Source organism: Dermacentor andersoni, chromosome 1 (genome assembly GCF_023375885.2).
Source record: "Dermacentor andersoni chromosome 1, qqDerAnde1_hic_scaffold, whole genome shotgun sequence".
Lineage (NCBI taxonomy): Eukaryota > Metazoa > Arthropoda > Arachnida > Ixodida > Ixodidae > Dermacentor > Dermacentor andersoni.
Genome location: NC_092814.1, coordinates 35551935 through 35579592, shown reverse-complemented (window position 1 = coordinate 35579592; position 27658 = coordinate 35551935). Strand labels below are relative to the sequence as shown.

Here is a 27658-nt window from a genome sequence, read left to right as displayed (position 1 = left end):
CATTGAACTATATATATATATATATATATATATATATATATATATATATATATATATATACACAGCGAGATATGTTCGATAGTTTACCAAATGCAAACCTCCCTGGACCGATGGAGATACCGGCGTAATGTTTAAGTCGAGGTGTACTGAGGAAAGAACTGTATTGGGGAAAAAAAAAATACCACGCGTTTGCTTAACTCGAAGGAGAACTTTCACTTCAAATCACTTTCTGGTTCCCGATGTATTCTCAGCAATACCTGCGCCATTGCCGTCGACATATTCCCAACGCCACCTATTCATCTCAGTCCAAATCTTTGCCGTAAAAACCCTGCAACAGACATTGCCCGAACATTTTGCTGTGGAAGCTTACCAGTGGAGTTGATTAATTAGAAAAATATATTACGGTGTCTCACATGCCATAACAGCGATGTCGGCACGTCGTAGTGGAGGACTCCGGATTTATTTTGGCCATCCGGATTGAAAAAAAAACAAAAAAAAAAGTGAGTGCAGGAGAGGTTCACATCATGGGTGATGCCCACTACTCTTCTCTAAAGCAAACAATACTTGCCAAAAATTGCATGGCTATAATAGTCACACACACAAAAAAAAATACTACGTCAACACTACAGGTAAGTATGGGAGCGAAAGCGCAAACGCAGAATTTACATCGAGGTCAGAATCGATAGAACGTGTAAGCAGGTGTAACATCCCGGGGTCCTTAAGGGCGCACCGAACTCTAGGTAAGTGAGCGTATTTTGCATTTAGCGCCCATCGAAATGCGGCAGTCGCGAACGAACCCTCGAATAACTCGGCATGTAGAGCCACGCCACATCCACCAAGCTGTGCCGCGTCGTGTGAGTGGAGTTGATTGCCAGCGGAGTTGATCGCTTAGTGATAGCGGTTCATGTGGGCTATCTTTGTGTCGTAGCAATTGACTTGAATACTTTAAACCAGCAAACCGTGTAATGAGGGAAGCGGTCATGGAGAGCGTCTCGATAATTTTCCCCATTACGTGCGTTCGCGCACGAACGGCGCACACAAGACGACATGAGAGGAGGAAAATGACTCAGCGCCGGGTCTTCTCTGTCGTCCTTCTTGCCATATTCGAGTTGCGTACTACACCGGTCGTTGCGCTACGCCAACTAGCCCATCAGTCTGTTCTTTTGAATTTTCATCAAATGAAGAACCTCGAGATATTAGGAAACCTTCCCGAACAGAGATTCTTCCGCGCCGCTTTATTGTTACTTTTTGTTTCATTTAGTCACCCACGAATACGGCTGCCACCCACACGAGCGGCGGCGTAGCCAGGTGGGCAGACGCAATAGAGAGGACTGGTTCGCGTACTCTGGCACAGATGGAAGTCGTCGTTGCTCCAGGAGCCGTTGGGCAAGCACTCCTTCAGGGCCGAGTCGACCTTGCTCTGGGGGATGACGTAGCCGTGCAGCTGACAGATGTACTCGCACACGTCGCCCACTGGGTGCAGGTGACCCTCGGTGACGTTGCGGTCGGCAGAGCAGGACACCCGGCTGTACGGGTCGCTTTGCAGCGGCGGGCACCCGGAGGCTGCATTGGCCAAGTATCGCGAATACTGCCGAGTTCAGGCGGCAGTGTATACACACGTAGCGTCGCAAAGTGTTTTTGACCTTTGTACTGAGGGATCAGGAGGTTCTTTTTTCTTTCTTTAGGTATTACAGGAGCCTAACGTCACTCGGCTTGCTTCAGAGTGAAAAAGTTTTAAAAAAAATGCGATTGGTTTTGGCTTTCATGCGGAAGAAAGAAAGCAGCAGACTTGTGCGAACTTGCAGAATTAGAACCCGATTTCGAACGAAGCTGTTTCTTTTCGAGTAGTTGCAATAAGAATTTCAATAGCCTGCAATTAAATCGCATATTTTGAAACGCTGCCAATATATGACTGGTCCGTTTAAAACTTTGCCTGCATATCACGATTTCGAGCACTTGTTAAGAAATTTTTGCAAAGATAGTATTACTTCATGCACACACATTTTACTTCGCCAGAGCATTGGCCAAATATAGCACTTGCCACACGAATGGGCATGTGACCTGTCGTGTGTTAAGTACTACATCGGTCAAACGGGACATTGCTTGAATGATCGCTTGAAGGAAAACTGGGCAGCGGGGTCAGTGCTTTAGCCGTTGGTGGCCGCCTGGTTGAGCATCGCCGTTGGTGCTCGTGCACTCGCGCGATTAGGAGGCGCCAGAGACAGGCTGGTAGGGAATTGGAAGCGCCTTACATAAAAGAAAAAAGAAGGCGGTCATGGCTGTGCAAGTAGCCCGTCGCTGGCTCTCACCACAAGAATGTTCGTAGGTGGAAAATAACCTGCTTGTGGACTTGTTCAGATAGCTTGTGCGTTAAAGCCAGGGAAAGCAGGAAAAAGGGACAAAAAAAAAAAAAGATGGCAAGGAAGAAAATTGAATTTCGCTTCTTTGCGTCGGGGCTCTAAGCATCTCGTGATTTGTATACGTTTCATCGAAATAAAGATTCAGTTGAAGTCTAGCGTCGGGTCCTGTGTGCATCTTGATCTCGTCCCACGTCTTTCTTGCGCTAGTGAAATATGTCTCAAGTACGAAATGCACACCAACTATACCCTACTTGTTTCTCTATAAAGTGGAAGCTTGGGCGAGTTGGTGATTCAATATCGACATGTCTGCATAGCGCTAAAGACAAGGACAGATGAAAGGACACAACACAGGCGCTGACTTCAACTAAGCTATATTTGTGAAATCGGCAGAACTATATACTTTAGGCATGCGCAAAAAAAAAAAAAAAAACTTTTGCGTTATGTCACACATCTCACGAGACCCTATCGCATCACAGCCAGCATGCGCACTGGGTGTGGTTTACATGATTCCCCAGACTTGCGGAAAGAAATACGTCGGCCAAACGGGCAGATGCCTAAAATGAGAGATTGAAAGATAATTTTTATAATGTTCACACAGCCGTTCAAGGACATCTTCGCATTCACTGCAGAGACTGTCCTTGTGTCCCTGAATGTGAAAAATGCGTTGTAATCTCTAGACACCGGGAACAGCTTACCCGTTAAATCATAGAGTCTGACAAGACACAGCGGTTGGGTGGACTTTGCATCAGCATGCCGTTCATCGCCCTCACCAAAAACTAAATCGAGTATCTGGCTGTGATGCGATAGGGTTTCATGAGACGTGTGACATCATGCAAAAGCTTTTCTTTTTCCTCATATCGAAAGCATATAGTTCTGGCGATTTCACAAATAAAGCTTAGTTGAAGTCAGCGCCTGTGTTGTGTCCTACCTTCCGCCCTCGTCTTTTGCGCTGTGCAGACGATATTTCTTTAAGTGTAAAAAAGGTGCCTTTTAATTTGTCGACGTCACCGGGCTTACCTAGGATAACCAAATACCAAAGAAACCATGGTTCAATATTTATTTGTGACGCCCCCAATGAGGCCAGAAGGGTTAAAATTCCACGCCACATCGCCACTTAAATTCCCATTTTTAACAAATACAAACTTGGTGTAACGTATAATTCTCTCGAGGCATTGGGAAACATAGCTTACAACGGCCGCGTGACACTTGCAAGCACTTGCTTAAGAAACTTGTAAAGCGTCAGCTCTTCTCAGCCCGTTGGTCAATTTTGCGCCGTTGGCGTCGTCCACAGTGGTGGGCCGATCCTGGAGATAGTAACGACTACAGGTCCTATGGGTGTGTGTCACTGGATATGTGCCATAGTCGTCACGCCACCGTCGTATGACATCGCCGTCGCAATGGCGGCGTCACGTCGCCATTGTCGTCATCATAGCTCCTTCGCCGTTCCATCGTCGTCATTGATCGGCAGCGAAAACGCCTAGCCCATCGCACAGCTAACGCTTAAACATTTGCGTTACACACGCGTAACCGTCCTGGTAACCTCGCACACAAATGGTTTATAGGGGTTAGTCGATTTTGCTAAGTTCGGTGTTGATGACAGTTCTATTCATGCCAGGGCTGTGTGCTAATTTTGCGCCATTTGTAAACGCCATAACGTTCTGGCGCGCTTGATTACCTGAACCATTGCTCCCGCCGTAATTAACTCAAACGCCTTGAACTTCGCCTACACATAACCCATTACGTGCCCGTTATTTTCCTTAAACATAAACTTGCTATAACGTAGGGTGACCTCGGGTCACTGGGAAACCATGTAAAATGGCTATATAACGTTTTCCAGCACTTGCTAAAGATATTTTTAAGAAAGACTGGATTTTATGCACCAACATTTCACTTGCCATGCAAATTTGCCCTAGCATTCCCACCGTGTTTGCTAGATTCGATGTCAATGGCATTTGTAGTTATGATAGGGTTGCGGGCTAAATGTTGTAGCGCTCGTAAAACGAAGACCTAACGCTCCGGAGTGCTTGCATGCGTAATTTATTGCAAGGGCCGCAATGAACTCACACACGTTGAACTTTGCCTACGCGTTACCCATAACGTACGCGTCCCTTGTTTTCGCAAAATAAGTATAAACAAGGTGCTTTGTTTAGTTTACCGAGCGGCCCGGGCAAACCAACAGCTAACCTCGTATAACGCTTAAAGATAAGGGGAGAAACAAGGATTCAGTAATAATTTGCAGTGCTTCTAAATAGCTATAGGAATGGGACATTTTTGCCACACATGTTTGGTTTTTACCAGTGGTATCCTTTTTCGTCTTTGTGTTCCTTTTTTCCCCATTTGGTGTGTTTTTGCTTAGATGTATTCTTCATAACCAATCCCCTCTAAAGCTTCCCACTTCGACAAAGCATAAATAAGGAGCCTCGCATAGTTCACCGAGGAGAGCAAACCAACTACATGCCTTTAGGACGCATGGAAATAAGGAGAAGACGAGTAATTCAGTAATTATTCTTAAAGCACACAGCCTGCACACTTCGAACTTTCGGCCCGCGTCATGCATATAGAGGCCCCTATTTCCCCTAAATATGAAATAGCTGCCGTTTTCTATCCGCTCAGAGAATCGGCAAAACTTGGTAAACGGTAAACTTTGTAAATAGGCCGGAAAAGAGGGTTTAGCAAGTTTCTTTTCTCCCCTAAAGAACAAACACTTCAAATTTTCCCGCATATTGCCCCTAACATTCCGCCATATTTCCTCAAAATATGAGCATCGTTAGTGATTTGGCTTTTTCAGAAAACCGTGAAAACAAGCATATAACGTGTTTTAACGTCTCTAGCTAGTCGCATTAACTGCTTTGCTGTAAAAAAATCATCCGCAGTATTCGAACGGCATTCAACGTGACGAACGCGCTTGGCCATAGAATTCCTGAAGACATAGTGCCACTAACAGCACCATGATTTTTCTACATGTTGCGCAATCATATCCAAAATAGAGCCGTATATATTTCAGAAACGCAAGAAACTTTTCTGGTAACGTTCTGGTGAATGCCCTTCACTGAGTAAACAGTCGGTTATTAACTGCGAGCTCCCGCGACAGTGAATGGCAAAGTAAGACACCAGTTAGAGTGGCCGACAATGGAAAGCACTAGGACAACGGAAGCATTTAGGACTCAATGTAAGCAGAAGCCGACGGAAGGTTCAGTCGCAAGAAAGCAGGTGTATCAACACGTAGAGCGGAGACTCATGAAGCGAATGCATCTGCAAGCTAACCTTAATAACATAGCTGTGAATTCAAGCCTACTGAGCTAGTGAAAATTGCGCTGCAGCACTGAATCCCGTTGAGTCAGTAGCGTGTCTTCTTTTTTTTAATGTGACGCCATTAGGAGCGTCAGAGTGGAAAAAAGTAGGTGTGTGAAGTGTGGGAAGCCGGTCACGTGGTGTGTATATATATATATATATATATATGTATATATATATATATATATACATACATACATACATACACCTTAACCCAAAAAGTTAATGTAGACGTAATGCTTGTGGCAGAAAGGATGTTCCACATCCTCCGTCAAGGCTATAAGTGGTGCCGTTGGCTAACGCTCTCAGGGTTAGTTCTAGTAGATAAACATAAATACTCCAGAAAGTGGACGAGAAAATGGCGCCACGGTAGCTCAACTGGTAAGAGCATCGCACGCGTTATGCGAAGACGAGGGTTCGTATACCACATGCGGCCGGTTTTTTCATCCCTCTCATTTTCATTTATTTATTATTTCTTTAGTTCCATTAAGAACTGCAGATAATTTTCCTAATGCTGTTCTTGGTGTCGTTGTTTGTTGGCGCCTTAGCATATGACTAACAAAAATCGGGCCCTCTCAGTTTCCTTTCTTCTTGTTCGTATATACACGCGTTTTCAACTGAGTCTGCTCCGGATTACCCAGTTGCACTTAACTCCTCGAAGGGGCAGTGGGTGCTCCGAGTGACGTATTGAACACATTTCAATGTGGGTTGAACGCGGTTTAAATCATGGATCCAGGACCCGAAGGAGGTGCGGCGTAATGCTAACTCATTTCTATCACATTCAACGCTAAATCGCCATTGATTGTTTTTCTTTAGATGCGCGTCACGTTGTCACAAAATCATACAAACATACGACATAATGGGCTCACCAAGTGCAGTAACATTGTACGTGCACGAAGATGTAGACTGAAGCTCGGTGTCGACGGCGTCGCAAACGATGACGTGCGTACCATAGGTGGTCACGTGCGTGGCGGTACAACGAACGGCGGCATTGGTGCCGTTGAATGCTTTGAATGTAGGTGCTTCGACGGCGACTGGAAACGACACGTTGCGTCCGTCCACGACCACCACTTCGTCTTTGCAGCCTTGAGATAGCTGGGGATCTCGAAGCTCTGCGACGAATGAGGCCGCAAAAGCAGATTTTTGCATGCATGGACCCGAAAACAGCAAACGTCACACTAGCACGCCTTCCAGAGAAATTGATGCGTAAAGATGACTTTTGTTTTGGTAATTGTTTGTTATGAAAGACAATGACCCTGTTATGCACCACTTAAGGTATGAATTATGCGAACCAACGAATCGACTGAACTAATCAGTGGCTTTACACCACTAACGAAGCTTAGGGCAATAAAAGCTCCTTTGACAGTACTTCATTCCATTACAAGAGCTGAAGAACGCACATTTTGTTTTCATTTTGCTACACTGCAGACGCCTCAAGAAACGCCATGATTGCCGTCTGTACTGTCAACGCACCAATTGCATAAGTATAGGAATATTCAACTGCAAAATCGTGATATGCATGTATGTATGTATGTATGTATGTATGTATGTATGTATGTATGTATGTATGTATGTATGTGTGCGTGTGTGCGTGTATGTATGTATGTGTATGTATGTATGTATGTATGTGTGCGTGCGTGTATGTATGTATGTATGTATGTGTATGTATGTATGTATGTATGTATGTATGTATGTATGTATGTATGTATGTATGTATGTATGTATGTATGTATGTGTGCATGCGTGCGTGTGCGCGCGTGTGTGTGCGTGTGCGTCAACATAGATGCTACTTGCTTCATGACTTTATTAAAGCCCCTACATAGGTACTTCTAAAGTGTTAAGATAGAAGGATTCATAATGCCAGGGCAAAGGCTGGTATAAGCAGATTCCAAGGTCACGCCGACTATAGTAAGACGTGATGTCGTGAGCACAGCGAACGCTCCTGCCCCCGACCTGAATAGAGCTACAGACTAAAGCTACCCTTCCCCATTTGCAAGGTCACGTTTTTCTCAACTGCCGCGACCGTGTACTTAAACCCATCTCTGATAGGTGTGCAGTCATCTCGCCGACAGGGCACATAATGGTTGTGGAAATCGTACGTGCGGCCATGGTGTGCAATTGTTGCCCACCTTAGTGTGACTGCTTTGGGAAAGAACTCCATGTGGAAGATAATAAGTTAAAGAAAACCCAATTGCGGGATTTAATGTGCCAAGGCAGAAAACACGGTCTGCGAGAGACGGGGGAGTGGGTTGCTCCGGTAGAATGCCGACCAGCTGGGGCTCTTTAACTTGTACCGTATGCATGTACCTGAACTGACAGAATAACTTAACTAGTTTCTTAAAGGTATTGGGACCTGTCAGCAAAATTAGTTATACAAAAGATGGCATAATTAAAAACCCCTACAGCATATACTTTGAACCAACCGATGCGGCGGAAATATGTGCTATATTTAACTCATTAAGAAATAAAGCACAGGATACCGATGACATTCAAGCTGTTCCGATTAAAGACGTGATTAAAATATTAGCTCTAGTTTCGGCCTGCATATATATCCCATCATTATCTACAGGCTGTTTCCCAAAACTAATGCAAATAGCAAAGGTTAGTATGCATATTAAAAGGGGCAACAAGAACGATATGGCCAACTATAGGCCGATTTCTCTATTGCCGATTTTTTCTAAATGCTTGCAGAAAGTTATTTATAAATGAGTAATGAAGTTTTGCATGAAGTTTCAATTTAGTCCGTCGCCGTAGGGTTTTAACCAAACAAGTCCACAGAAACTGCTCTGTTAAAGCAAAAAGAAATAACTCAAGAGGCCTTCGAAATCAAACAAGTAAGTATTGGTGTATTTTCAAATTATTCAAAGGCGTTCGGCCTTATCAATCACTAAATACTGCTGGAAAAATTTTATTTATATGGCATTTGCGTAATTGCAGCTCTTCTATAAACTTACCTACAATATCGTTGTCAGTATATAGCAGTAGGAAAGCGAATTTCTACTTGTCAACACATCACCACAGGAGTATCAAAGGAAGCATTCTGGGACCATTGTTATTCTTTTCATATGCTAATTATATAACTATTAGTGACAAGCCGAATTATACTTTCTAAGCAGATGACACAAGCTTCCTATTTAAGAACAACAGTATGTAGTCCCCCATCTCACTTAACAAAACAATGGAAAATCTCAGTTCATGGAGAACAGCGAACTGTTTGTTGATAAATTCCAAAGAAATAAAGGCTGAGCTGTAGCATGTGTGTCAAAGCACATTATCACTGCAACCCGTGATAACGTTAGCAAATTCAATGTAGAAGTGGTAGGCATGCTAAAAACGCTAGGAGTACTCTAACAAGAACATGAGTTGAGATCCTCATTTGAGTTCTGTTACGTCTTACTTAACTAAATGCGTTCGCATAGCAACAATGTTTCGCTCATACCGTGCTGTATCAGTAAAAATAATTATCTATAAAACGTTGTTCTTATCACATCTAAACTATTGTTTCTTGGCTAGGGGAAATACCACACATTCTAATATTAACAAGCTAGTAGTACAAAAGAAAGCAGTACGTTATATCGCCAATGTAGATTATAATGATCAAACTGAGGAGTTTTTTCGGCAGTTTAAGATTATGCCAGAGTCCAAACTTTACGAACAATGCTTATGCATTAAGTATAAAGCATCTGTATATAATTGCGAGCGTAGCTTTTTTTAAATATATCATCTCTGAAAGCGAGCACCGAAACTATATCTATTCTGTAACAAAGAATTCGTGTTGCTTTTGTTTTGTCGCAATGAATATGGATTACGAACCTTACGTCATATACTTGCATTGTTACTGAACAAGCTAATCTGTTGAAATATTTTGGTTGAAATATGCAGCATACACAGTACTCGAGAACATTTCTTGGTCTAACTAAATTTTTTCACGCTACTATGTAATTCTGCTGGACCTGTGGTTACTGTGAAGCTGTTCCTTTAGCATTACACTGTTCGAAGAAGTGAAGCTCTTTTTAGAATTAGTTCTGTTGTATTTTAATTGTGTTCCTGATTTAATCTTCGTTGTATGCCATGTATATACAGAGATCGTGCACTCTGGAGGGAAAAAAGTTTCACTTTTCGCCCGAGCGCGCCCACGTTGTAATGATGCAAATAAGCAGAACTGGAAGCCGGGACCTCGTATTCAGCAACCGAACGTCATCGCTCCTGAACCGCAGCGCGCTGATAAAGAGATCAATGAGCATATCATGCCATATGCATGGTGTGCCTGTGCATATATGCATGTGTACAGTTTGTTAGTATGTAGGCTTTGTCTACTGAGAAAACGAGTGTGTTTGAACACAGTGATAGTCTGGGGGAGTTGGTGGTTCTAATTCCTATCGTCTTTTAGCGTCTAACTATAGACGAGAGAATGCACGTGCAGCACACATCGTGCCTTAAGCTGTCATCTTTCTCTCTTATGCCTTAGTTTACATATAACCATGAACCACTGATACGCCAAACTTCTAAGCTGGCGTTACATGTCTTTATGCGGACGTGGTGACTAGATCTAGACCACGGCCAATAGAGAGAGCGCAAAGAGACCCTCCTCAGGTCAAGTATGTCAGGTAGGGACTTTCACCATTAAAGACAATATTGTTTAAATCAGCGAAATGAACACGTTACTTGGGCGGATACATATAGCCCGCATATTCAGGTAAACGCTCCTTGTTCATGATGATAAGAGCACTCACTGATACACTGCAGGATGTCGGTCTCGTTCCACGTTCCATCGTCAAGGCAGGTAATATCGCCCAGACCGAGTTGGCTTTGCGGGATCACAAATCCATTATTACATATATGCTGGCAGGTTGTCCCGGTCGGCCAATTGCCAATTGAATTGGCACTTTCAGAGCAGTGAAGGACGGAGTTCTGCACAACCTGTGGGCTCTCACAACCAGTTTCTGTAAGGAACAGAAGCTATATTGGAACGAATCCGCGGAAAGTGTAATGTGAATAATGCTTCCAATGTAGTGTGGAGGCTCTGCTCGTGCCGAACTCATGTAGTACGTTTCCATATAAGCGCTGTGCTTGTCTGGGCCCCATGACAAAGACTGCGCATGCAGTTTTAATTCGTAATTTTTGTAGTGACAGTACTGACGATGCCAAAGCATACATGATAACGCCAATATCAGAGTAGTTAACCTTGATTTCCTCCAACAATTTATGTCGCACACCGACTGCCAACACGATATGCCGCACAACGGATGCATACACGGTAATCATTCCAGTGTATTTGGCAAAGAGGTATATAGGAACGCCGACTGCTACAGCCTCTTTCATATAGAATTAGACACACAAATATTGCCTTAACGGGACTACCAGTGAACTAGCGGACCTGCCTGCCAGTTGACCTTGAGGTATGCCATACTTTGTCGGACGCCCTTCTTTCTGGCTCTCATTGCCGCCGACTTTCCAATTAAAAGGGATTCTGCAAACCACGGTTCGTGGTATCCGTACTAGTATTTAGTTATGATGTGCAAAACGTAGAAAATGAGTAGGAAGCAAACGAAATCTACTATCTAAGCATCAATTCTCCAAGCAAAGTCTTAAGCTGGGGCCAGGGAGCATGCAATTGACACCTGGCCTACTGGGGCACGGACATGATCTACCTCCAATACAGCTCTTACATGTGCTTATGACTGACACCTTCAAGAGGCTCGAGCTGCGCCTGGTGACATGCCACCATGCAATGAGAAGTTTCAGCTATGTGAACGAAACTCGGAATAATTCGTCGTGGGGCTAGTTAGTTCATAACTGTATGATGCAACTCGACCAAAAGTACGTAGTAGAAACGAGTAAGCAGGGCTATGACAAGCGGGACAACGGAATTCGCCTGTTTACTGACTTCTACCTCAGCCCTCGTCATTAACTTCACGTTCCTTCATTCTACGCGATGAAAGGTGATGTTCCCATCGCTTTGAAGCTTATTTCGTCACTCGACCAGTAAAATACTAAACAATGATTACTTGCGTTGCCATCTACACATATTTCTTATTTCTGAAGTTGATTAACTCTTGTTTACAAGCGCAATTTGTTAATCTTTTGCATTCAGCTTGAGGCCCTTCTATAGAAACCCGTTTAGAGGCTCTAAAAATAAGGTAGCAGGGTTCCTTCGCTTGGGCGTTTTAGCCAAGTGGAATAGTACTAGCACAGTTTCGGCAAATTGACGTGCGCTGCTGATCCGCTTTCGTGCGACCACCGCGGTCATAGCGGCAGGTGATTAAAAAAAATCAATTCTGCAGTTTGACGTGCCAAAACCACCATCTGATTATGAGGGACGACGTAGTGGGAAGCTCAGGATTGATTTTGACCACCTGCGTGTTTTTTTTTTTTTTACAATGCGCCCTGTATGCACGGTACACGAGCGTTTTTGCATTCCGCCTCCATCAGAATGCGGCTGCTACGGCCGACCTCGCGGCCTCGCGCTCAGCAGCGCAGCGCCACAGCCACCGCGGCTGGATAGCGGTCGGTGACCCATTCAGCTCGAACAACATAATATTGTTTTCAACTGAGCCACTGCTAAACCGTTCTTTTGAGCTATGGCGATGACTGTACTCAACTCTTGCAATACGCGTTATGAGTGTTGCCCCTCATATATTGCAGTACACACAGAGTCCCACCGTTTCTGTGCTCTAATCTGTGCGACTGTAACACGAACACGTCTACACATTTTTCCGTACTGCAATATATTGACACGTGTGCTTGTATATCTTTTTCGGCTGACCGCTTTTCACCGTCTAACAAATGTTATCCCTCAGCGCGGGACGCGCTCTCATGCATCGGAAGTTTCTGGAATGTTATCGATGGTTCTGTTGTCACCGAAGCTTGTGTAATCTGATTGCATGTGCGACACGAATTGTGTAGAACTTTCTGGCCCCAGCGATTACTCTGGAGCCTTCGATGGCTCATGTATAAAAGCCGACGCGCTTGACCGACAGACGAGATTTCGACGATCGCCGATTGTGTCCGCCGCTATCGTTGTGCTTTAAGTGTAGCCTGTTCTTGTGGGCACAGGTTCGTCCAATAAAAGTTAGTTTCGTCATTCACAGTTTTGCTGCCTTCTTCACCGTCCCTATTACGGGACAATATAAAAGAAACAACACCCATGTTGAGAACAGGCATGAGTTGAGTATACAGACGCCGCCAGGGCTCAAAAGAAAAGTTTAGACAGAAGGCCAACTTCCAGAGAAAAAAATGTTGCCGGAGATAAGGAATACAGCTTACTAGACTGTGCTATAGAGTGCAATCTTTAGGCACACGCCAGCCTTATAATGTGTCTAACAATCCTAATAAGCTGTAATTCGTGAGACATGACGGAGAAAGCAGTAGAAAGATGCACAATTCATTATACGGCTCGCATGCAATTTTTACAAAGCATGTGCATACGCCTATGACGCCAGACATGCTTACTTAGGCATAGCAACTCCTCCTTCTGATTCCAAGAACCGTCTTCAGAACAAACGAATTGGTTGTGTGGCTCTAGGTCCAGAGGAACGGCGAATCCTTCATTACACACGTATGAACACACCGTACCAAATGGCCGTTTTCCTAAAGCATTAAAATCGGAGGAGCAGTTTAAGGCTGAGTGCGGCACCTTTCCTGGTTCTTCGCAGCCGGTCTCTGTAAGAAAAAAAAAAAGCAGCGTGCTTACGAATAAAGAAGCTAAAACGTTCTGGAATGGATTGCTCCTCTTCCACGAACGAGTGCATGTATACGAAAATCGTGAGAAGGGAGGCTTCATGTAAAGGAAGGGAATTCTGAACATCCTTCACTGGCGGAAAATTTTAACAGTTATATTTAGGGTTTTACAGAACATTTTAAGTTGCCTGACAGTAGACTGCGTGAGGCTCGTAGTTATGTTTATGTGTATATTTCATATTGTAAATATACTTTGTTATACTTACCCCGACAGTGAGGACCTTCGGTTTGATTCCAGGTGCCGTCGTCAAGGCAAATAAATAAATTAAGGTGAACTTCGTGGCGAGAAACTGCATATCCTTCGTCACATACATGTGAGCACTCGGTTCCCACAGGCCACCGTCCGAATGTATTAGCAGTTCCTGAACAGTTCACCACAGAAAACTGGACAGTAGAAGGATCCTTACAGCCGGTTTCTGGTGAAGAGAAAGGTTAGAGCAGAAAAGCGCCTCGAATTTGAGTCTAAGATGTGACAAATTTAAAGGAACATGTCGAAACACAGTCACTAAATTAACTAAATGTCATAGCGTCGCAGCTGTGTTAATAGTAAGGAACTACGATCCTTTTGCAAGAATACGTACTTTTGCAGCGCAGTTCTTCCGTTTGGTTCCACGTGCCGTCGTCGTGACACGCAATGCGGCTGAAAGGAAGTTGGTTCTTCGCGAGACCATATCCTTCTTTGCAATCATATGAGCATGTCGCGCCTGTGGGCCATCTCCCTAAACGGTTGGCCTCCGCCGTGCAGTTGAGTACGGAGTCTTCCACTTGCGTCGGACTTTTACAGCCTGCTTCTGTGGAAGGACAAAAGTCAGACACATTGGTCTTTAATCGCACATTGACTGCCCACTATGAAAGCTGCGCCCCCTAGATTTTTGTGTGAGACATTTCACAGCCATTTCGCTAGAAAATTTGCATAGTAGTGAACTCGCCTTCGCAGAGCAACTGATCTGTCAAGCTCCACGTGCCATCCTCGCGACAGGTGAATGAGTTAAGCCCATCTTGTATTTTTGGAACGGCGTATCCTTCGTTGCAAGTATACCGACACAGCGTTCCGACAGGCCACTTTCCATCTTCGCTGGTGCCGTTGGAACACTCCAAGACAGAATTGGACACTTTGGGCGGGCTATCACAAGTAACTCCTGCAATGTTGTGTCAGGCTTGTTAAAACGCACCCACAAAGAGGAAGGTGCCAGAACTAAAAATATATACACTGAATGTGTTTAGCATTGACAGGTTTGCCTGTGTACTCACTGTGGCATTCTAAATGTGTCTCGTGGTCCCACGTACCGTCCCCTTGGCAAACAAACTGGTTAAAGGACTGCTGGTTTGATGGAAGTGTAAATCCCTTGGAGCACACAAATTTGCAAATCGTGCCAGTTGGCCGATTGCCGAGATGGTTGGCTTCGTTTGAACACTCAAGTGAAGAGTTGGGTGTCAGATCCAGATTCACGCATCCGCTCTCTAAAACGAAATGCGTATCAGGTTACACATTTTTCGAGCAAATTTGTCATAGTCACTCACTGATGCATTCTAACTGAGCTGTCTGGTTCCACACGCCGTCCTCCTGGCAAACAAACTGGCTAGAGGATTGATGGATTAACGGAAGCGTGAATCCTTCGTTGCAGCGTACTTCGCAGATCGTGCCGGTTGGCCGATTTCCCAGGTGGTTGGCGTCATTTGAGCATTTCAATGAAGATTCAGGTACCGGATCCGGGGTTGCGCATCCACTTTCTAAAATGCAATGCACATTACATTACGTGGTCCCAAAACTTTATCAAGGTTACTCACCGCGGCATTCCAACTGCGCCGTCTGATTCCACGTTCCATCTTCCAGACAAACAAAGAGGTTGAGAGACTGCAGGTTCAGTGGAAGTGCAAGGCCCTCGTTGCACACTACATTGCAGATGCTGCCTGTAGGCCACTTTCCAAGGTCTTCGCCATCTTTTGAACATTCCAGCGAGGCGCCAGGCACCGGGTCTGGTCTAGCGCATCCGCTGTCTAAAATGCGATATGTAAAAAAAAATCGGTATAAGGACAGTGAATGAGTCGAAATGGAGAATAAATTGACGTTTCGAAAGTGCTAGGTGCATTGCTTGCTCACTGTGTGGTGAGCAAGAACATTTATCAGTTTAAACAGGCAAGATACAGCGTAACAGTTGTCAAACATTTACCGCCGTTTCGCGGCAGTATATTTGACGTTGCACTCACTGCGACATTCTAGCTGTGCTGTCTGGTTCCACGTGCCATCTTCTTGGCACACAAAATAGTTAAGAGGCTGGAGGCTCGACGGAAGTGCAAGTCCATCGGCACAAACAACTTGGCAGGCCGTGCCTGTAGGCCACTGGCCGAATTGGTCAACGTCTGTAGAGCAGTCCAGCGAAGAGTCTGGCACTGGATTCGGACTCGGGCATCCGTTATCTGAGACATAAATGTAGAAATGAACACAATACAGTGGTCATAGATTACTTCAAAAGAAGGAATGAAGCGACTTGTCGGGACAGTGGGGTATTCCTTGTTCAATGCTAACCGGGCTAGCACAAGTCCTTTAGAAAGGCAGGATATGGCGTACTGATCGCGAGTTACAACCGATGCTTGACATTTGTAGCAGCAGATGGGCGGCTGTATACTCACTGCGGCATTCTAGTTGTGTCGTCTGATTCCACGTGCCGTCTTCTTGGCAGACAAAATAGTTAAGAGGCTGGAGGCTCGACGGAAGTGCAAGTCCATCGGCACACACAACTTGGCAGGCCGTGCCTGTAGGCCACTGGCCGAATTGGTCAACTTCTGCAGAGCAGTCCAGCGAAGAGTCCGGCACTGGATTCGGACTCGGGCATCCGTTATCTGAGACATAAATGTAGAAATGAACACAATACAGTGGTCATAGATTACTTCAAAAGGAAGAATGAAGCGACTTGTCGGGACAGTGGGGTATTCCTTGTTCAATGCTAACCGGGCTAGCACAAGTGCTTTAGAAACGCAGGATATGGCGTACTGATCGCGAGTTACAACCGATGCTTGACATTCGTAGCAGCAGATGGGCGGCTGTATACTCACTGCGGCATTCTAGCTGTGTCGTCTGATTCCACGTGCCGTCTTCTTGGCAGACAAAATAGTTAAGAGGCTGGAGGCTCGACGGAAGTGCAAGTCCATCGGCACACACAACTTGGCAGGCCGTGCCTGTAGGCCACTGGCCGAATTGGTCAACTTCTGCAGAGCAGTCCAGCGAAGAGTCCGGCACTGGATTCGGACTCGGGCATCCGTTATCTGAGACATAAATGTAGAAATTAACACAATACAGTGGTCATAGATAACTTCAAAAGGAAGAATGAAGCGACTTGTCGGGACAGTGGGGTATTCCTTGTTCAATGCTAACCGGGCTAGCACAAGTGCTTTAGAAACGCAGGATATGGCGTACTGATCGCGAGTTACAACCGATGCTTGACATTCGTAGCAGCAGATGGGCGGCTGTATACTCACTGCGGCATTCTAGCTGTGTCGTCTGATTCCACGTGCCGTCTTCTTGGCACACAAAATAGTTAAGAGGCTGGAGGCTCGACGGAAGTGCAAGTCCATCGGCACACACAACTTGGCAGGCCGTGCCTGTAGGCCACTGGCCGAATTGGTCAACTTCTGCAGAGCAGTTCAGCGAAGAGTCCGGCACTGGATTCGGACCCGGGCATCCGTTATCTGAGACAGAAACGTAGAAATGAACACCATACAGCAGTCAGAGATTATTTCAAAAGGAAGAATGAAGCGACTTGTCGGGACACTGGAGTTTTCCTTGCTCGATGCTAACCGGGCTAGCAGAAGTCGTCATTTGAAAAGGTATGATATGGCGTACTGATCACGAGTTACAACCGATGCTTGACATTCCTAGCAGCAGATGGGCCGCTGTACTCACTCCGGCATTCTAGCTGTGTCGTCTGGTTCCACGTGCCGTCTTCTTGGCACACAAATTGATTAAGGGATTGCAGGCTCGATGGCAGCGAAAGTCCGTCGGCACACACTACCTTGCAGATCGTGCCTGTAGGGTGCTTGCCGAAACGGTTGGCGGCCATAGAGCATTCCAGCGAGGAACCAGGCACTGGTTTTGAACTTGGACAAGCGATACCTAAGATGCAATGTGTTTAGGTCAAATAAGATGAAATCAGCAAGGTGACGTATTGAACACTACTTACTGCTGCATTCCAGCTGTGTAGTCTGGTTCCAAGTACCGTCTTCTTGGCAAACAAACTGGTTAAGAGCCTGCATGTCCGGCGGAAGAGCAAGACCCATGTTACACACAATTTTACACAATGTGCCTGTCGGGTGGTGGCCAAGGTGGTTAGCGTCGTTTGAACATTCCAGCGAAGAGTCAGGTACCAGATCAGGACTTGAGCATCCGCTTTCTAAATAAATAAGCGCACTGGATTAGAGAAAACGTGTCGCTAAAAACATGCCTCCGCTACTCACTGTGGCACTCAAACTCTGCTGTCTGGTTCCATGTCCCGTCCTCTTCACACATGATCTCGTTAACGTGCTGCTGGTTTGGTGAAAGTGTAAACCCTTCTTTGCATGCGACCTTGCAAATCGTTCCTGTAGGCCTGTTTCCGAGGTGATTGACTTGTTTTGAACAGTCGAGCAAGGAGTTGGGCAGAATGACAGGGCTGGCACAACCACTCTCTGAAAAAAAGCATGTTTCATAAGCTTTAGGATGTGTTAACGATACAAGCAATACGCAGAGGCTTTGTACATTCACCGCACATTTTATGAACCCATTAGGACAAATTTGTAGTTTCCTCAAAAAATTGCCACAATTTACACCCTCGCACTGTTTGCTTTTTTTTTGTTATTAGCGCGTAATAAAGATGACTAAAATTACATGGGTAGCGTTTGTCGATAACAAATATGAAATAATAATGTTTCACAGCTTTGCTTGACGTTTTTTCTCCCCTACGCATAGACAGAATAAATCAGTGTTTTAATTCTGATTGGGCTCACAGCAGAAGAGGCAGCCTCTCGCTCTCTCTCCTTCTCGCTCTCTGACACACACCCACACACCTACTGCACGTAAAATACAGCTCCACCGTAACCCCGAAACTGAGGCAGACATGCGGCTTCTGCAGGCATCCCAATGGAGACAGCGTTCTTGCAGGCAAAGGCCTCCGCCATGCGCTTCCATTTCGAAACACTCGCGAGCTTTGCCCGAAGACGTTAAAACAGCTGCTCATTAAAATCTCACACGAACCACGGCACACGTCACCACAAGGCCAATATGAAGATGCCGTTGTTGCAAGCAGAGAGGTCGGCTGCCCTGCGTTGCACACTCGGAAAGTTCAATGAATGCGGAGTCAAACAAATACAAATGAGCATGCCACCATGCGGTGCGCTAGCATGCGAGTTATAATGTTCGGGATTAAGACCATCACCTTTAAACTCATTAAGCTTTAAGATAAAAAGTACTTCAGGGGCAAACTCTAAAGAAACATGCGGCTACTACATTCCTATGACTTCCAGAGCAGCAAGGGCTACATCCTTCGCAGATGTATGCAAATCCGAGAAACCGATACATCAATATCAACGAAGCTGTATGCGAGAGTTGAGACACCCTTCGGGAGTCTTCGAGGCTTGGGGCACGCCGCCGCCATAATCTACTCAAGAATTTGCAAAGGCTTCCCTATATTAGGTGCAATTTCTTCGCTGTACCCGAGTGTTTTTAAATAGTTCACAGTATTTGAGCTTATTATTTCTATACTCTCCGCCATACCCTGTGCGTACGATATGCCTCTTCGATGCACAGCCACAAGTTGCTGCTGCCGCATGAAAACCATCGTGGAACTACCCTACACAGCTTGGCTGCAAAACTCCGTCGTTATGCGTTCGTTGTCTTTCTACGGAGACACTACAATAATTTCCTGCCTAACATTGATCTTTGCTGCAATACAGACGTTCAATGCAGCAGAACACATACAGACGGAGGAGTAAAATTTACTGATGAAAAGTTGCACATCCTGTTGTAACTCCTACTTACCAGCGCTAACAAAGCCTTGCACATCCTGTTGTAACTCCTACTTACCAGCGCTAACAAAGCCTGCAGAGGCGCTAAGATAATCGAAAATGTGTTCCCTGTCATCAGATCCATTCGAGTGTATTGCAAGCCACATTGGAATAACGGTTAACGAAGCTTAGGACAGAATGAACACTGCGAAGCATACTTTCAATGAACTTCCAGGTATACAATTTGCTCCGTCCTTTGCCAAAGCCGCACATAAAGGACTTAAAGGGACACTAAAGGCAAATATTAAGTCAACATAAACTGTTAAAATACCCCTCCATAAACCTCCCAGCGCTTGTTTCGTGCCAAAACAAGACTTAGTTTAAGAGAAAACCACGTCTGAAAGCTCCGCATACGTTTAGCGCCATTCAAATTGCTTGCCCTCGAGCTGGGGACTGCAAATAGCGTCCTGTATTTACTTCATTTTCTCGAATACTAAAACTTTGTTCACGATAATATTAATAATATATGGGGTTTTACGTGCCAAAACCACTTTCTGATTATGAGGCACGCCGTAGTGGAGGACTCCGGAAATTTCGACCACCTGGGGTTCTTTAACGTGCACCTAAATCTAAGTACACGGGTGTTTTCGCATTTCGCCCCCATCGAAATGCGGCCGCCGTGGCCGGGATTCGATCCCGCGACCTCGTGCTCAGCAGCCCAACACCATAGCCACTGAGCAACCGCGGCGGGTGCACGATAATATTGAAGTGTTAGACGTTCTGGAGCATTAATCTATTTAACTTGACTTATTATTTGCCCTTAGTGTCCCTTTAAGCTTCAATCAAAGAAGACCCCGAGGTTCGATGACCGGACACAATTGTTTCTTTTGTATAAGACCCTTTGCTACGATTCCCAGCAAACCTCAAGCTAGAACGGGCTCTAACGCACTCTTGTATCGTCTATGTTTTGAGCTGGTGTACAGAGCTCGCTTCCTATATATGATGCCTAGAGACTGCGCACATCGTGCCACCCCGGATGCTTCGATACAATGCAACGTCATTGAATGCCCGCAATATGACGAACATGGAGAGAAACTTTAGTATGGTTTCGACGTATTAGATGCACGTCCCTTAACTGTAAGGAAGCTGCTCGGACCTTGGTTCTGCCCCTATAAGCAAGAGAAACGGCTGAAGCCTAGAGAGATTTCCTTGTGGGCCGTGACGTGTCACCGGTTCCTTGTGATAGCGCTATTTTCCGGGCGTGATTTTTATCACGTGGTAACGTCACGGTGGTTTTCTCGTGTCTTAAGTGTTTGCGCATAGTGTTTTTTTTTTAATTTCATCTTATTTTAATACAACGGTGACTTTTCTGCATTATGCGCTTTATGCGATTCCCTAACGGAGCTATTTCCGCATGAGTAAAGACTACTCAAGCTTGTCATAGGTCCTGCGACGACTTATTACGCGCGACGTGTATATATTTCCAACTCTATGTCAAGCGAATAGTAGGTAAAGTGTTTTCCTTCACACTGAATGAGTCTGAAAGCTTTTGATTATTTCTATTATTTATACTTGTATTGTTCTTTCATTTAGCGTTTATTTGTTTTTTGCTACGGACTGAGACGACGGGCTTTTCAGTAGCCAACCTTTCTACACTGTCACAGTTAATAGACGTGAAACAACCATCGCAATGCCCAGATAGCTATACAAAATATTCACAATTCACACTTTATAATTATTACTCAGTGCACTTGTCGCGATTGCGAAGCACAAGAAATTTATTTCAACATTTTAGCCCGGGACTGACGTTCAACTAGCTGGTTATTAATCTTCAGGCACGACCACTCTATGGACAAGGAGCGAAGTGAGGGGATATAAAAAAGTCCACAGGCTGCGCTGATTAACAAGTGGTTTATTTTTGCGACCGAAAAATTTAACTGCGTTAGAAAGCTTCGTAGAAGGCATCAAAAAGAGAATCACCGGGTGCTCCCGGCCGATGCGCGTGGTCTCAGTTTTGCAGACAAGTGCGCCATTTACATGTTAGTTAACGAAGCAGATGGCGTAATAACACATTTGCTTTCAATTTTGTTATTCGGCAGCCTTCGATGAGTTCCCGAGTCAGCGTGCCGTCGTATTATGTGCCTTGATTTCATTCTTGTCGTTAGCGCTGTTACCACCTGAAAGCGGCCTTCTAAACGAATGCGAAACTACCGTGTCCACATTATTTCCGCTTAGAAACGCCTATCGCAATTGCAGTAAACAGGACGCGGCAACGAAAAGAATTCCGAAGTCTCTTCGCTCTCTCTCACACACACCATGGTCTCACAGCGTCCTCTACTGCTCGCCACTTCCTCCGCTCTTTGCGTGTTCCAGCAAAGACACAATTGCGGCTGCAGCGCGTATGCAGCCACTGACAGAAATGATGATGAAAGGAACAGACTGAACACGAAAAAAGCATAGCACAAGCAAACGACAAAGGAATGCGCTTTTGATGAACAGCGACTGTCAAGTTTTTTCGTCGAGCTGAGTGTCGCTCCACTCCCGTCCCCCGCATCATGATCAGGCTACCACACACTTTTTTTTTTTCTCCGCTAGGATTGGTATAACACCTCTGGGATAGCGGACTCTTTGGTGGACGACCCTCTCAGGTTCAGATAATCTAGTAAACTAGTATAAAAACTGTTTTTCGATGTGTCTGAGTGAGTTGTTACTGCTGAGTTTTGCGAACACCTGTGCTGCTGCTGCAACTTGAAGTGTTTCAAACGACTCGCCTGTTGCCATGTACGACATCCAGACAGAAAGTGAGAGAGGCATAAAGGCGACATGCTTCGACCTGCACCACTAATGTGTTGCAGGCACGACATCCAGACAATCGTCACTGTGAGGAGTCAAGATATTGAAATCTCTGGGGCGGATTGCGAGTTTCGAATATCCAGACGTTCCAATGTCTCACCAGCGATGGGTTTGAGGTTAAAAGTAAATTAATGTAGGCAGCAGCTCTTCCGTTGAATTAGGTTAATTACAGCCGCGAGGATATCTCGCTAGTACCGAGAAACTCCACACCTATGGGAGTCACTGGCTCATGCGTGCTCAATGAAAAGGAAGCAAAAAAATAAGTTATTCACCTGTTCGCGCCGCACGGCTGTTTTGACTGAATAAAAAAAAAAGCGCGAACTCACTGACACAAAGCGGCTGATCTTCCTGGTGCCACTTTCCGTTGGCTAGGCAAGTGACTTGGGCCAATGGTAGTTGACTCGGCAAGACTTCGTATCCCTTGTCGCACACGTGCCTGCAGATCGTGTCGACGGGTCGCCTGCCCAGGGTGTTGGCATCGGCCGAGCATTCAAGTGCGGAGTTTGGCACCGGCGATGGGCCCTCGCATCCGCTCTCTGCAGTGACACGTGTAAATGCGCTCGTGCACCGAGAACTGTTATTGCGACACGTAACACCATTTCGTGCAATACAATGGTTAAAAGAGAAGGCAAATAAAACAATAAAAATTAAAGGCAGCTTGAGTATGGCAACCTGTACGCGACAAGAGGCGAGGAAGGCCTGAGGTAAGGTCAACACCCTGTGCAGCGGACTTGCGTTCGTCAGTTTCCTAACACCTCTGTCGCGTCCTAGAAGGAAAGACAAGTCGGTGCAAGACCTCAAGAATTACGGCGCTGTTTGCGTCCGGTCTCCACTGTCTCGGTTGCATTTCTGTGCTGCTGATCTGAGCGTACGGCATGCCAGAACTAGCCATTTTCACGAGGGTTGCAATGTGGGCTTGTTGGTAATGCATCTTCAAGGGGAGTATGGTAGCGCGATTCAAAGACGGGACAAGAGAAGACACAAAGGGACACACACAGCGCTAACTTCCAACACTGTTTATTGTCAAAAACCAGGTCGTACTTATACACTCAGACCACATGAGTCACAGGCACGTGAACAGATTAACAATCAGAGCGATACATTTTGTGATATGCTAAGCCATGCGCAAGAATTTCAGTTCTTTTTCAGAGAGAGCCAATGATGGTTTGCTGATACATGAATCCCCTAGGGCATCAATCTGCTCGGCTTCTATTATAAGTCTAGTGAGTTCGCACTTGTTTCTACCGGTAATGATTGTTGATTCGAAGAGTGGGGAGCACTTATGTTGCTTACAATGAAGGGAGAGAAACCCATCTGATACAAGTTTGTCGACTTTATTTTTATGTTCGCGCAGTCTATCATTAATGCATCTGCCCGACTGTCCGACGTAATACTTCCCACACGATAAGGGTATACGATACATAATTGAAGTCTTACATTCTCTGAATTTCTTCCTGTGTAACTTGGCAGCTAGGGGCACTTTCTTTCTTTTCTGGTCTTGTTTTCCTGCACAGGCTGATTAGTTTGTTGGGTGCTGAAAAAACCACATCAGTGTTACCTCGGCGGGCAATTTTCTTTAGGTTGTGCGACAACCGGTGGATATAAGGTATAACTGTTGGTCTTTTTTTCTCTCGGTTACTATCTCTTTCCGCTCGTTCAGCAGTCCCTGTTTGCTGCACTTGCCGAAGTATTCCCTCTGCAACTGATGTCAGTACATGATTGGGATAGCCTGCTTCATGTAGCCGCATGGCTTGTTGTGTGAAGGCTTCGTCAGTGCAATGATGGCATGATTTAGTTAGTGCGTTAGTGAAACACATTTTCGCAATTCCTCTTTTTACCAGTTTAGAATGGGCTGAATGATATGACAACCTCGGTTTATTTGTCCGGGGACTGTAACACCAGCAAGTTAGTTCATCACCGAAGGTAAATTTAATATCCAGAAATTTGATCTCTTGTTCTGCCCTAGGGGATTCATGTATCAGCAAACCATCATTGGCTCTTTCTGAAAAAGAACTCAAATTTTTGCGCATGGCTTAGCATATCACAAAATGTATCGCTCTGATTGCTAATCTGTTCACGTGCCTGTGACTCATGTGGTCTGAGTGTATAAGTACGACCTGGTTTTTGACAATAAACAGTGTTGGAAGTTAGCGCTGTGTGTGTCCCTTTGTGTCTTCTCTTGTCCCGTCTTTGAATCACGCTACCATACTCCCCTTGAAAATAGCCATTTTCTCCCGAGTAATCTGCCAGAAAGTAATGACACCACTGACTATACCCTAAATAAAGAAAATGGCACAGACTCTGCAGCACTGTGTGAAATACTGCCCTAAGCAACGCCAATGGCATACACCCCTGCTTCGCATGACCTATACCGAACGATTGTATACGATCAACTGAAATACTCGCTGAAACAATGCTCAAGACTGGTCTTCACTTGAACGCCACTGTGCAATGCTCAGAGTCTGCTGTCACTTTGGCGTCTGCAAGCGAGCAATTAGGTAGCGACTCGGAATATCGGTGACGGAGAAATTTGATGGTATTCGGCGTGTCAGATACACGAGTCAAAAGAAACCCCGACATAGACGTACACCTATACAGCGCGGGAGAGAAGTCATGAGTTGGCATATTCCGGTGCACTCCGATGTTTTAAAGTAATGAGACAAGCAAGTAGTCGAAGTTGCAGGGCAGGATCAAGAGAGGCACAGGCAAACGCTAGAGTTGTTCGTGGACGCAAGGCGCTGCTTCATCGGCTCTTTCGTTGACGATGATGCACCAGTGAACCGGCAACCACTGAAATTTGATACTGTTCCACTTTTAAACCGTGTTGTCGCGACATTATCGTATTTCACATACCATCTGTTCATGAAGGCCGTGAACTAGGCTTGACTGCAGTGTTTCGAGGGCCGCCTTCGAATCACTGAATATGGCCTTCGACGGGTCACATAAATGTAGCGTCAGAAAATATGAAACGCCTTCTTTCATTGTGTCAATTAAAACTGAAAAGGACGATTAAATGAACAACATGTCTGTATGGATTGATGGATGGATGTTATGAGCGTCCCCTTTGGAACGGGGCGGTGGGTTGCGCCACCAAGCTCTTGCTATTATACTGCCTGTTGTCCTACCTAGGTTAAAAAAAAAAATGCCCTGTGAACTCCCACAACCAAATTTTCTGATACCCTATTGCGAACTTTGCTTTTGTACGTTTGTTTTTTGTCGTTTCCCTACTTTGCTCCCACCAATCTTCCAATCGCATCTTACTACTTGCATTTGACGAGCGCCGTCAAGCGGAGCGTGCCAAGAGCATAAGCAAACTTCAGAGCCGGCTTATAATCCTGGCTGGTCTATCTCGATGCGACCCAACATTATTGCGTCGCTTGCGGTTGGCCGTCGCTTTTACTAACCCCTACTCTTTCCTTGTGTATGTATATATATATCGGCATGATTGACAGTGCGTCTGGCACCTTTGTGATTGCGGCGAAGCCACACAATATATCTTATTTGTATATGTCTACTTATTTCTTTGTAAATCGATCACTACCTTTACGCAAGTGTTACTCTACCATGTTTTCTAGGAGTACTGATCGGACTTTTTAGCACCGTTGTAATCTTTCTTGTGCTCATTAAATTTTGGACGTTCATTGTACTAAACTGCGTGCGTGCGTGCGTGAGAGAGAGAGAGAGAGACAAAGAGAGGGGAAAGGCAGGGAGGCTAACCATATCCTAACGTAATGTGCGAAGGGCCTGTAGGGTAAATAAAAGAAAAAAATGAAAAAAAAATATCCTGATTTACTGCTTTTAAAAATGACAGGTTACTTTAACGCGGCTGGACGACAGATCACTGAAGAAGAAAAAAAATAACTTGACTATGACCCCGACCGTCATTCACGCTTCAGGTCATAGAAGCACTGCTGGACTTCCTGGACTACTGAGTTCTGCGACCGCCTTTGATTCCTAGGTGAACACTTGTGCACGGGCGCGCGCGCATCACTTGTTCTCGCTTTCCTCTTCACTTTCCTTTTTTGTTCGCTTCCCTCTCACCCAGTGTGGGATAGCAAACTAGGCGCAACCTAGTTAACCTCCCTGCCTCTCTCTCTTTCGAAAGCGCAACATGCAGCAAGTATTGCGATGGCCCCGGCTTTTGGTCAGGTGATTCCGGCTTGAACGGAAGATTACTGCGCGTTTGTACTTGCCAGCTACGGGATAGGTCGGTGACACGCACATCTGGACACCCTACAGCGCAGCGTCGTAAATTTCTGAGGTTGGCTAATTATCTTCTTCAAGCCCAGTTTGAAGGCGCTCGTGAATTACAAGTCATAAAATAGCATAAATACAAAATACAAGCCATAATATTAGCACTGTTGAAGTGGGTGAAGAAAAATTATACAGGGTGTTTCAGCGAACACTTCCAAATTTTTTTTAATGTTGCCTGTGGCAGATAGCTTAATTCTGGTTTACGAGCCGGTGTACTCGAAGCGGCGGGCACTACGTGCACAAAAAATTGAAATGCAAAATTGACTAATTAACAAGAAAGAGACAGAATGAAGAGGAAAGGCAGGGAGGTTAACCAGATATGAGTCTCCAGTTTGCTACCCTACACTGGGGATGGGGGATGAGGGTTACAAAGATGACAGAGAGGAAAAAGCTAAAGAAAAAAATAGAAACACGCACACATGGAGACACACACACACAAAAGGCGTTCCAGTTAAAGGCGTTCGCAAAGGCCGGTAGATCGCAAAAAGACTAATTAACAAGAATTCACTAATTAACTTTTAAGCTAATTCTTATGACCCATATTGCAATTCACAAATTCTAGGAGTGGACTTCGCAAGGCGAATCCACGCAAGGCGGCAGAAAGTTAGATGGGCGTATGAGATTAAGAAGTTTGCAGGGACAACATGGCCACAATTAGCACATGACCGGAGTAGTCGGAGAAGTATGAGAGAGGCCTTTGCCCTGCAGTGGGCGTAGCCAGGCTGCTGCTGCTGCTGCTGCTGCTGCTGCTGCTGCTGCTGCTGCTGCTGATGATGATGATGATGATGATAATAATTTGTACTAACTCAGTGCATATAGATTTTAGTAGCTCAGAGTAAACTCTTATGGATAGCATTTTTAGATATTAAGGGAGCCTACGACAAAGTAGACAGGGAATGGTTATGGAATTTCTTAAAGCACGAAGCCATAGATAACGACTTCGTGGAGCTGCTGAGGGAGATACACAGGGCCGACCGTACAAAACGTATGAGAAGGCCGGAAATGCAATGAAGTGGTGGAAATTGACCAAGGACTCAAGCAAGGATGTCCTCTGTCACCATTGTTCTTCACGCTTTATAATAAAGGCATAGAAAGGCAAACGGAGAACAGTGGATTAGGGTTTGATTTATATTACATTTGTAATTGGCAACGGGTTACTGGCGGGCAATGGAAATTATGATCTT

The 27658-nt window shown here is 45.2% G+C and overlaps 1 protein-coding gene across 5 annotated transcripts in view; it reads right to left on the bottom strand.

Annotated features, from left to right (window-relative positions):
- LOC126545767 (sushi, von Willebrand factor type A, EGF and pentraxin domain-containing protein 1-like) overlaps positions 1–27658 on the bottom strand; it is a 185683-nt gene that overhangs the window by 67688 nt on the left and 90337 nt on the right. For 4 of the 5 annotated variants that reach the window (XM_050193740.3, XM_055061312.2, XM_055061314.2 and 1 more), the window contains exons 10-27: positions 22547–22756; positions 17844–18053; positions 17570–17779; positions 17293–17502; positions 16869–17078; positions 16446–16655; positions 16023–16232; positions 15600–15809; positions 15180–15389; positions 14913–15122; positions 14643–14852; positions 14321–14530; positions 13973–14182; positions 13598–13807; positions 13104–13313; positions 10385–10594; positions 6521–6763; positions 1345–1563 (exon numbers count right to left, since the gene is read on the bottom strand). In XM_050193740.3, the coding sequence (XP_050049697.2) occupies positions 1345–1563; positions 6521–6763; positions 10385–10594; positions 13104–13313; positions 13598–13807; positions 13973–14182; positions 14321–14530; positions 14643–14852; positions 14913–15122; positions 15180–15389; positions 15600–15809; positions 16023–16232; positions 16446–16655; positions 16869–17078; positions 17293–17502; positions 17570–17779; positions 17844–18053; positions 22547–22756 (3822 nt within the window). The remainder of the gene's footprint in view (positions 1–1344; positions 1564–6520; positions 6764–10384; positions 10595–13103; positions 13314–13597; positions 13808–13972; positions 14183–14320; positions 14531–14642; positions 14853–14912; positions 15123–15179; positions 15390–15599; positions 15810–16022; positions 16233–16445; positions 16656–16868; positions 17079–17292; positions 17503–17569; positions 17780–17843; positions 18054–22546; positions 22757–27658) is intronic. The other variant, XM_055061313.2, reaches the window with a different exon arrangement.